This window comes from Macrotis lagotis, chromosome X, assembly GCF_037893015.1.
Source record: "Macrotis lagotis isolate mMagLag1 chromosome X, bilby.v1.9.chrom.fasta, whole genome shotgun sequence".
Taxonomy (NCBI): domain Eukaryota; kingdom Metazoa; phylum Chordata; class Mammalia; order Peramelemorphia; family Peramelidae; genus Macrotis; species Macrotis lagotis.
In genome coordinates this window covers 8,755,914-8,768,112 of record NC_133666.1, presented here as the reverse complement: position 1 = coordinate 8,768,112, position 12,199 = coordinate 8,755,914, and the positions used below count along the sequence as shown (strand labels likewise).

Here is a 12,199-nt window from a genome sequence, read left to right as displayed (position 1 = left end):
GATCTCCTCAGTCTGCCCCACAGGAAGAGGAAAAGACAAAGGATCAGCTGCCTCACGCACTCAGCTGTAAGTTCAGGCAGAAGTCAATGACCCTCTTCTCAGAATAATGAGTGTACAATGCATAAAAGGAAATCTGTCGGATGACAACATGCCTGAATTATAGATAGTGAAATAGGATCGAAATATTAAACAAAACAAGGTGATGGATCCCAAGTCAAGAGTGGTTAAATAAGTATAGCCAGCAGCTAAACCATCCCTCTTTGCTAATTTTGCAATACAAAATAGCTTGATCCTGTTCTCCTCCCTTCAGGTACAGAGAAAAAACTCACCATTTTCAGTTAATGACCCATTTAGACTTTTTCAAATGAAATCCTAAAACAGTCGACCTCCTTCCCTTCCCCATCCGTTCCAGGCTCCAACACTGGTCAATTAATAGAATCCAAGACACAAGTCGACATGCCTTGAAGAAGCAATAGGCGTCTCCTGTATTCCCATGGTCTCTCAACTCTTCAAAACACTTTCACATCTTGGCAGAGTATCACAAAGATCATCAGAAGCAGGTATAGATGTGAAACTTCAGGTTCAGGAGTTGTGTGACTTTGGACAAATCACTTTTCCTTCATAGGCCTCAGTTTCCTACTTTGTAAAATGAGGTCCCTTCTAGGTCTAGACCTAAGATCTAAGATCTAAGACCTATGTATGTGACACTATGATAAATGACTATCTATGTAACTTTGGGCAGGTTACAAACTTTCAATTTCCTCATCTGTAAAATAACAGACACAGTGATCTATATTTGTATGCATGTATGTATAGTCCATGCACACACATCCTCTTTCATGCAGGAATTTTATAAAGTTGTGCACACTGATCAGCATAGATGGCTATCTGGTTATCTAGAAGTTTGAATGGGAAAAGATGGGGACTAGGGAAAAAGACAATGAACCTCAGACACTTTCTAGCTGAGTGATCTTGGGCAAGTCACTTAACCCTGACTGCCTCCAAAAAAAGAAAAAGAGAGAGAGAGAGAGAGAGAGAGAGACAGAGAGAGAGAGAGAGACAGAGACAGAGACAGAGACAGAGACAGAGACAGATAGATAATAATTAGGAAAAAGATCGTGGCCAGCAAAGAGATAAAAGAATTCTACTTTATCTGATTTTTTAACCTGCTAACAACATTTTGAATTTCTTGTAATTTTCTCAGTCTTGCTCTGTTTTTTCCATCTCTCTTAATCTTTTCTTCTATTCTTCTGTTTCTGTCTTCCCTTTTCCTCTCTCTTCAACTTTCTCCCTATATACTGCTAATATCCTTTCTTGCCAGGTAATATTTTATAACAAGAACCCCAAAAATGTGTAAATGTGCCTCGGTTTGAGAATATTTTATGAAAATTGTAGAAACATAATGAGAAAATGAAAATATGCTTGTTTATTCCTTTCAGGAAATTCCTCTATTCCCACTAGTTTTCATCCGCCATATTTTTGGCAGGCTGAAGGCATGGAAATGGGACAACACCACTTTCCAAGAGAATTACGATAATCATGTCTGATTTACACAGACGTCATTGTCGGGTTAGGCAGTAGGAAAATCCTGCAATCAAAAGGAATAAGTACTTACAATTAAAGCCACGCTAACACTTTTGCTCATGCTCTGGCTCAGAATGCTGTCAGTAATTCTTTCAGGCTCCTGAAATAATCGGAGGGGTAAGAGAAATGTGTGCCCCACAGGGTGAGAAGCTATATGTAGCAAATTCTACAGACTCCGGAAGACCACCGTGAAGATTTGCTTCATCTGAAACAATCGTTCAATCTATAAATCCATCTCCATTAAAAATAAAGTAAAAGGCTTTATCCTTGCCTTCAAGAGGTCTGCATTCTAGTTAGTGTGGGCTGCAGTAGTCAAAAATAGCTCAGTGGCAGAATTAGGACACAAAGACATTGAAGAACAGGCAGGTTTGGGATAGAGAAAGCAGAAATTTCAGGGAAAGCTGGCTACATCCCAAATAAAAGTGGGGAACAAAAATCAATAGCTGTATTGGGATAACAGTAAGGACACTAGTTTGCCAGGCTGAAGGATTTGTGGTGGAGAGACGTGGGGACCTGAGGTTAAATAGCAGGGTAGGTAGGACCAGACTTGAAGAGTTTTAGATTGGAGGCGAGGAGTGGATAGCTTTGCCAGTTTGAGAAGCAGCAGAATTGTAGAGCCAAAATATATTTCCTCATTAATATTATCATTTTCTAAGAAGGGGGGAGGGAGAAGGAGTGTTTGCAACTTACAAATCTGAAATGTTATATAGAGAGATATGTATACACACATACGTGAATGGAACTAATAGAACTGGAAGGGACCTCAGAGGTCAGTTAGTTCCATGCTCTCGTTTTGCAGTCAGAAACTGAGGCCCAGAAAGGGCAAGAGACTTGCAAGTCATACAGGTGGTGAAGAGAAAAGCCAGGATGCAACCAGGATCTCTGACTCCCAAAATGTGTCTCTGTATCCAGCTACCTCCAACAAATGAAATAATAGGGCTCTAGAAGAAATATCCAAAACATAAGCATTTTTCAACATTCAAGAATTAATTGAGTCACTGGTAGCTTCTGCTTTGAAATGCATGCTGACCCCCACCAAAGGACGAAACAACTGAGGCTGGATTAAAGAACTGCGTTGGAGCAAATAGCTTAAAGAGATCATGGTGCTTTCTAGTCCAGACTTGCCCTTTTGAAACTCACTGTTCTATTCATTACACAATTTAACATTAGGAACTGTAAGTCCTATTTAGGGGGATATCCTATAAAAATGATTAAAAATCCAACTCTGAGGCTCTGGAAGACAGAATATGTACATACATACATATATGTGATATGATATATTTATATCTATCTAGCTGTAGTTATAGCTATATCTATATATATATATATTAAATTGTGGATTGCAGATCAGAAAGTCAAAACAAACAACAGGTATATATTAACTAGATGGCACAGTGGCTAGACCATCTAACTTGGAATCAAGAGGACTTGAGTTCAAATCTGATCTCAGGCATTTACTAGCTGTGTGATCCTGGGCAAGTCACTTAACCCCAATAGCTGCCACCATCACCACCACACAAAAAAGAGGGGGTTGAATTCCAGGGTCTCTGAGGGTCCTTTCAAAATCTAACACTTCCGTCCTACCTATCTCCAAGGGATGTTGTCAGGATCAAATGAGATCATGCCCAGAGAAAATATAAATCACTAGACATAAGATGTCATGTTATTTTATGTTAAATTATGTTGTTATTTATGTTCTATTATTGTGTTGTTATGTTATACTATGTATTGCTCGTATAATTGTTTTGTAAGTCAGTATCTTTTTTTTTCTAGTGTTTCTATTTTGAGTTTTTGTCCTTTTCTTCACAAAAGACTGGAGATACTTCTCTTCTTATGAAGTATCAGAGAGATTAAAGAGATAATCAGGAATGCTTTGCCAATTTAAAATTCAACCCAATGGATATAATGGATAGTGAAATAAAAGTCAAACCTTTTCTCTTCTAATGTGGAGAAGTTAATATTCTTTCATGCCAATGGAGACCACCTCACACAACTCACCTCCAACCCCCCCCCCCATTCAGAATGGTCTGGAAGACAGAAGAACTCCTAATCAGTCAATCAACAAACACACCTTGAATGTTTCCCATGTACCAGGCACTGTGTTACATCTTAGGGAAACAAACGGAACCTAAAAAGAATCCTTTACTAGACACAACACACCGTAATGATGGGAACAACCTGAGTAGAATCACCACAATCCATTTCTTAATCCCTTTCTGTGAGTCAAGAGTTGTCTTGGGTACTGCCAAGTTAAATGATTGGCCCATGCTGCCATGAGGGCAGTGCCAATCTAAACCTAAAATTTAGAGATCATCATACAGCCTCCTTGGGCTATGGGAGACTGGGGCATAGAAAGTTTGAAGTGACTTGATCAGAGCCACTCAGTTAAAAGGTCTCAGAGGCAAGATCTGAAGCTGAATCTTTCTCACTCCAAGGCCAGTTCCCTAACCACTACACAACACTGTTTGTCATTTCCACTCAATTTGTAATCTGAAGAACCTACCATTTCTTCCTCAGAAAATGAAAAAGGTGACATTTGAAAAGAAGGTCTTCTTTTGGTCTTTTCTACCAAAATCACTGCTCAGTCTTACACTTTGCCAAGGCATCATCTGATAATCCCTATACATTATGACTATATTCGGTTATTCAGTATATTCATTCATTTCAAAATTTGGAAAATTCAGTCAGTCATCTGCATGTTTTCAAGTTATTGGTGCCATGGAGACATAGATTAATTGCAGAATCACAGGGAGCTCAGTGGTCATCTAGTCCAACTGGTATTCCACCAAAAATCCAACTGAAACTCATCCAAGATTTCTGATGAGGGTGAGGAGGAGTGCATCACCTCTGAGGCAACTTCTACTTTATTTTCTTTTTGGATAGCTTTGACTGTTAAGTTTTTCCTAACATCAAGCCTAATTTTATCCAAACTTTTTATTATCTTAGGGATACAAATGGTTACAGAATTTTCTCTTTTCAGTGTTTCTCAAGATCACAGTCTTGTTCCAGGCCCAACACCTGCAAGTCTTTAGCAGTGGTTGTTCCATCCGCCCATCTCCCCTCCCTTCACTCTCCTAACTCCAGATCACTCCAAACCCTCTATTTCGTTTCATTTCTTTATGTCTTCCATTTTGAAACAATAAATATCTACTCAAGGCAAACTGTGGAATAAATTGAAGTGCGCTGGACTTGGAGATGAGAGAAAACTGGTTCAAATCCTAACTCCACTTACCATCGGAAAGTCTCAGTTTCCACATCCAGAAAATGGAAATCATACTTGAAATGTCTTTACCTCATCATGTTTCTGTAAACTCTGTGGCACTTATAAAGTGTGACCTATTCGATATCCTTTATTTGCTTGTGTTAATGATCAATTAGTGACTTGGGCACCGTGTTTACATTGTAACATAAAGCAACTGATGCCAGTCTTACTGGGGAAGAACACAAAGTAAAGCAACCCCATAGGAGGATCATTGCCTAAAGTGACAGGGACCAGGGAGGCAGAAGACCTAGCTTTCTAAGAACAGATGTAATGCATAACCTTGGATAAGTCATTACATTTTCTTAGAATTGTTTACTCATCAGTCCCACACACCTAAGCTCTTCCTCCTTGATCTTAACTGAAAATGAACTCAGAGACCATCTGGCCTAATCTCTCCATTTGACAAATGAGAAAATTGAAGCCCAGCAAGGTTAAATTAATTACCTAAGGTCACACTTGATCCAAGGATCACTGATCCAGATGGAGATGGAAGGGACATTAGAGGTCATCTAATTCCACCCTCCCATTTCACAAATGAGGAAACAAGACCAAAGAAGATAAACTAACCTGCCCATGGTCACTGAGGTCACTCCTCTATTTGGTATTGCATACCCTCCATGTTGTGGTCCCTTCTCATCTCACCAAACTTCATACACTATACTCCCTACCATATACTCTTCAATTTAGCGAAAATGAGCCACTGGCTTCCATCCTGGAATGTTTTCCCTCCTCCCTCCACCTCTTGGTTTCTTTAAGCTTCCTATGACTAAGCTTAAACCCACTTTCTAGAAAAACTCTTTTCTGGTGCTCCCGGATGCCAGTACCTTTCCCTTTGGGGTTACTCATCTCTACAGAGATAGAGATATAGTTTACTAAGCCTATTAAATAGCTTCTGCTGAGAATCCTCATGAGTAGCCAAAACTTTTGAACATATATATATATATATATATATATATATCTTTAAAAGGAAGTTTTGAAGCATGAGAACATTGTACATATTAACAACAACATTGTGAGTTGATCAACCTTGATGGATGCAGCTCCTCTCAGCAGTTCAGAGAGCTCGGACAACCCTAGGAGACTTGCTATGGATAATGTTGTCCCCATCCAGAGGAAGAAAAACAAAACCAAACAAAATTTTTCCCTTGATCCTAATTCTCAGACTGAAGATGACTAATCTGTAAACATGTTAAACACAAATGTGTATGTCTAATATTCACCTGACCGTTCAACCACCAAGGGGAGGGGAGTGGGAAGGAAGAGTGGAAGAAAATTTTGTAACTTTAAAATCTGCATATGCATTAGATGAATGTTGAAAAACATTCATAACATGTAATAGGAAAAATAAAATATCAATTAAAAAAATTAAAAATAAAAGAGGGGTTCTCTCATATACACTGTTAGACTCAGCTAATGTATGTGCTAGTTTTATGGAGCTCTTTTTCCCCCTCTTAAAATAATTCATTATTAGCAAGGTTGGCTTGCAGGGGAGGGAATGGAAAAGCATATAGTTATAAATGAAGGTGAAGAAAAGGGAGAGAGCCTTCATTTCTTTCCTCTCTTTTCCTGGACTCTCCTCTCCATTCAGGCTTATTATAGTCAGGCCCTTTTGGATGTCAGACATTCTCAATTCCCAAACAAATCACACACCACCAAATTTTCTGGATTCTTCTGGAGGCATTTATACTCACACAGGAAGAATACTGATAAGGATCAACAGTCACCTCTGAAATTCATCTACCAACGTGATGCTTGGCAGTCCTGGGGTGAGGTAACACCACTTGGGCTGGCAGTGAATGTACTGTCAAGCAGGACCACTGTATGCCAATAAAACTCTGGCAGTGTCTGAGACTGTGACTTCCAGGCAAACCTGTAGCCTCTGTTACCAAAACCCACAGTGATGACAATTGCAGTTTAGTCAGACTCTTAGGGCTCCCTGATTCCTCAATGAGTGATCAGTGAGGTCTCATACTCCAAAAATACTTTTTTCATATACACCACCACAAATCCCATCACCCACATAGCTGTACATACCCAGAGTTGCCCTTCCACCTCTCTGTGGCCCCACATAAAACATAGGTACATAAAATCAGACACATAAGCATAGACATACTTCAAAGAGGAGATGGACTGGCAGAGAGGTGGGGGATTCATAGGACAGAATGAAAGATATATTTTTTTTGGATATGGTCGATATATAGATAAGCTTACTACAGCATGGTAGATAGCTAGAGAGCTAGCCTTGGAGGTTGGAAGCCCTGGGTTCAAGTCTTAGCTCTGACATATACTAGCCAGACAAGTCATTTCATTCCTCAATGCTTCAGTCACCTCTCTCCAAATGCCAATCTACCGAGAGGTTCCTTATATGAGAGTTCCCTATATTTATAAGTTCACAGAGCTTATCCCTATCCCTATCCCTATCCCTATCATCCCTATCATCCCTATGTCTATCCCTATCCCTATGCTTACTTGTTACAAAGGAGAATTGTTTTTAATGGTGAAGGGAAAGAAATGGAACATAGAAAGAAGAGGGAGGAATAGTAATAAAGAGGCTGAAAAGAAAAAGAGTTTCAAAAGGAGATACAGAGAAGAAGAACAGCTTTAAAACTAAAAATGCAAAGAGTATACAACAGAGATTTGTGGCTTCAAATAAAATCCTCATTTGTGTTCTATGAATATGAAAATGCTCATGTTTCATAGCATATGGCAAGCAGAAAGCAATAAAAAAAATTTTTAGAGAACTAATGGATAGCCAGGAAGACATATTCTTCATGTAGTGTTTCCCAGTATCTGGAAAGATACTAGGCAACAATGGATATAGTTTGAAACTTGAGAGTCAGAAAGAACTGTGTTTGAATCCAGTCTCAAATTTATTAGCTGTGTGACTCTGGGCAAGTCATTTTACTTCTCAGTACCACATTTTCCTCATCTGTAAAGTGGAGATAAGAAAAAGTCCCTACCTTCCAGAATTTCAGTGATGATCAAATGGATTAACATATACATAGCATGCTTTGTAAACTGAAAGCACTCTATAAATGCTAGCTATTATTAGTAGCTATTGCCTATATTATACACAATATTATATTAGCTATAGCTACTGTGTGTATTATATATCATATAACTACTAAGCTATAGCTAAATGCCATCAGATGACTTGTTTAGGCTTTAGAAATAATAGGTCACTGGTTACCTACACATTCCCCGACTATATATTAACAGAGTTCCTGGGATCATTGATCTGGGGAAAGAGCTCTTTGTGGGCATGTAGTATACCTCACTCCTTTGAAAACAGAAGAAACAAAAGGTTAGGTGATTGTCCAGAGTCACAATGGTATTAAATGGCAGAGTCGGGACTTGAACCCAGGTCCTTTGATGCTAGATTCAGCAAGAGGCGGCATAAGTGGAAAAATTATAGGAGTGAGCTATGTCTTAAAAAATGGGTGTTTCTCTCAAATGCAAGGTGGAAAAATTTGCCTGACCTTGTGAGAAAAGCTACCTGTGCCCATGAAACCTCAAGAACCACATAGACTTGAGCAGGAAGAGCAGAACACTTCTTGGTCTCTTACCTTGAGTTTCTCAAATCGGTCACTAAGAGATGCCACTTGGTGATCTCTGTGGCGCCCCACTAGTTTGCATAAGGCACAGATCAGTTGGTCATCAGCCACACAGTACATGTTCACTTTCTCATTCTCATGTTCCAAGCACATGAGCCCTCGAAGGTGTGTGTCTGGCACTGGCTCCACCAATCGGTGACTGGTGAAGGGCTTCTTGTTTGGGTGGGTGGCTCGAAGGCAGCGGTCACAGTAAGACACCTCACAGGTTATGCAGGTCTTGACTGCATCACGTGGTGGGGCCTGTTCACAGAACTGGCATGCAATTCGCTCACTAGACATGGTGGGGCTAGGCCTATAAGTCCGCTCCCGGCAACTCTCACCTGGGGAATTAGGCCCACTCAGAGAAGCCTTCTGGAACCGATCAATAATGTTCTGTAGGGTCACATTCCTCTTGAGGCCATCGAGGCCACGATGGGTCAAGGAGATGACATATCGGCAAGTAGGACACTGGAAGGCGGCAATGGGCTCAACTGATTCCCCAGAGCTACAGCTGGACACGAGGATACGATGGGCACAGCTGAAGCAGAGACTATGGGCACATGGAAGCAAGAGAGGGTCTTCAAATAATTCTAGGCAGATTGGGCAGGTCAATTCTGACTCCAATGTTTCCATCTTTAATGAAAATAATCTTGTTGGTCCATTAAGAACCATGGAGGCTGGTCATTCACCTGCAATACAAAGGAGGGATTAGTAAGAAGTCCCTAAGCAAATGCTCTCCTAGTACCATAATTTGAAGCTAAGACATTTTTTTAATGCAATCCATGCTCAGAGATAGGAAGCATTTGGTTAAGCTGAAATGGCTCATTAGTGGTGAGCTAAACAGAAAATCTGTGATACTCCCATTGCTTAATTTTAACAATTTTTAAAACAATTTTTCTAAAAGTTTTGTCTACTTGACTTTTAGCTGCTGGGAGAGAAGGTTACAGAGAAGGAATAGGAGAAGAGATGACTGAGTTAAATAAGAAAAAGAAAATTGTGAAGACGATTTAGAGGGCTTTTGGCTTGTGAAAAAGGCTAGAGACTGTGTTTAGGGAGGAGAAATTGAAGGAAATGGAAAAACAATCTCATTTCTAGCTTTTGTGCCAGAAGGTTGAAGTAGAAGGAACAGGGCTGAGTAATAAGGGTCTGAAGAGGAAGCCTGAAGGTGAAGGGGAAGGTAGTTGGCAAGGCAAGTAAAAATGGTTATGGGACAAATAGGTGGGTAAAGCAAATTGGCAAAAAGGATTAGAGAGTAAGACAAGTCAAACTGACATAACAAGAGAGGAGGGACGAGGAGGTAGGGTGCAGGCAGGCTGTAAAGTTTTAGAGACTAAGGAAAGGATCTTGGATCCTGCTATAAAGTTACTAGAAGGCACTAATAGATTGTAAAGATCTTACTTAGGTGCTTGGCAGTGAGATGCAAGTATGATGAATTCAGAAAACTAGGTCAAAGATTCCAATCTGTATAGAACACAGGAAAACAGGATAGAATCCTGTATAGAACACAGGAAGTATCGAAAATTTGGGGTTTTTTCCTTTCACAGTCAAATGACTGCTGGTGGCTCCAAGTGAAGGTTGGTCTCCCTACTAAGAGACAAGGCAAGGGGCAGCTAGGTGACACAGTGGATAGAGCATTGACCCTGGAGTCAGGAGGACTTGAGTTCAAATCCAGCCTCAGACACTTAATAATTACCTAGCTGTGCAATCTTGGGCAAGTCCCTTAACCCCATTGCCTTGCCAAAAAAAAAAAAAAAAAAGACAAGGCGATCTTGCCAGAACCCAGGTTATTGAGGATAATTAAATATTTCTTTAAAAGTAACAGAGGGGGGCGGCTAGGTGGCGTAGTGGATAAAGCACCAGCCTTGGAGTCAGGAGGACCTGGGTTCAAATCCGGTCTCAGACACTTAATAATTACCTAGCTGTGTGGCCTTGGGCAAGCCACTTAGCACTATTTGCCTTGCAAAAACCTAAAAAAATAAAAGTAACAGAGGCATGGAGCAGCTAGGTGGCACAGTAGATAGAGCACCAGCCCTGGAGTCAGAAGACCTAAATTCAAATCTGACCTCAGACACTTAAAAATTAGTTAGCTGCATGACCTTGGGCAAGTCACTTAACCCCACTGCTTGCAAAAACCAAAAACAAAAGTAACAGAGGTAGGGCTTTGGGAAAGAGAGGGATGATTGGGAGTAGAAGATAGAGAACTTGGGGAGGATGGTAGTGTCCAGAAAAAGAAGGAAGGACACAGACACAGGGAGGACACAGAAATAACAAGAGCATAGTTTGGCTGGAATCAAAGACTGATGGGAAATTGATCTAGGAAAAGAGGTTAAAGCCAGCCAGTGAAGCTTGTATACTGTCCCAGAGGTAAAGGTGAGTCAAACGAGGCTTGTAGTCACAGGTGACATGGTCACATTTATGCTTCTGTAATATCAATTTAGCAATGGACTCTGGACTGGAGAGGAGAGTGACATGAGGCAGGAAGACCATTTAGAAGGCTATTGCAAATGTTCAACAGGATGAAACTCAGAAGATAAGAGAGACAGAAAGATCTGTATCATCAGTGTCATCTGTATCGAGATGGAAGTTAAACTGATAAAGTCAGCAAGAGAAAAAAAAAAGAGCCAGGACAGAACCCCGAGGTGTACTTTTGCACACAAGACAGGACAAAGATGATTCCTAGCAAAGGAGACTGAGGAGAGATCAGAGGTTAGGGCAGGAAGAGAAGAGAAACCAGTGTTACAAAACTCAGGGAGGAGAAAGAGGTCAATGGTGTCAAATGCAGACATGGAAGGAAATTGAGGGCCAGGGATTCTACGTGATTCCCTTAAGCTGGCACATAGGGTCCTAGATCTAGGACTGGAAGGCACTTCAGAGGCATTTAGCCCACCCCTCTCATTTGACAGAAGAGGACACTGAGGTCCAAGGAGATGACGAATTTGGCCAAGGTCACATAGATACAAAGTAACTTAGGGGAAATTTGAAAACCAAGTCTTCTAGCTGGTCTGAACCTGGCTTTTCTACCACACTGATACAGTATGCTCCTGTCATGGTGAATTGTAGACTACAAGATTTTAAGTCTAATGGGATTTTTGGTTATAGAGGTGGTCTATTTCCTCATGAAGGAATTTCACCTTCTTGATGCCACTTTATGACATGGTAATAACTTCAGAGGCCATGCTAGCATATTCTACCATACTGGAAAAGCTTTGAGCTTGAGTCTGGGGACAGACTGTGTCTGCTTTTGGAGGACCAGTCCAGCTAAGTACAGAGAGGCTTGTCACCAGTTGGCTGGCCACCCGGTGATGAATTCTTTAGCTGGGCAAACCACAAAGTGAAGGAAAATACTCAATGGTCCTCAGTCTTGTGTGGTCCCCTTCTGATTCGGTGGTGATGGTGGGGGTGTGCTGAAATTTTCAAGAGTTGACAGTAACCTAACTGTTGGTGCTCTAACTGTGAAATCTTTGTTCAAAGATCAGTGAGTCAACATACTATTGGAGGAACTGAGTCATGTCAATATTGACATTTGCACTCTAAATGAAGCCAGAAGATGAAAGAAAATTACAGTTAAATGGAAGGTGGCATGGTAAAGTGGAAAGAAGGCTGGATTTGGAGTAAGAAGAAGTAGGTCTGAATCCCAGCTCTGTTCTACTCAGCCTTGAACAAATGACTGAAGCTCCCTCAATCCCAGTTTTGCCATCTCTCAAATTAGGAGTTTGTATCAGCTCTCTTTTAAGATCCTTCCTGAAGACGGATGGAATCT

General features: G+C 40.6%; 1 protein-coding gene across 3 annotated transcripts in view; it reads right to left on the bottom strand.

Annotated features, from left to right (window-relative positions):
• MID2 (midline 2) overlaps positions 1-12,199 on the bottom strand; it is a 115,286-nt gene that overhangs the window by 90,584 nt on the left and 12,503 nt on the right. For all 3 annotated transcript variants that reach the window (XM_074207231.1, XM_074207230.1, XM_074207232.1), the window contains exon 2: positions 8,413-9,128. In XM_074207231.1, coding sequence (XP_074063332.1) covers positions 8,413-9,111 — 699 coding nt within the window. In that variant the 5' untranslated portion in view covers positions 9,112-9,128. The remainder of the gene's footprint in view (positions 1-8,412; positions 9,129-12,199) is intronic.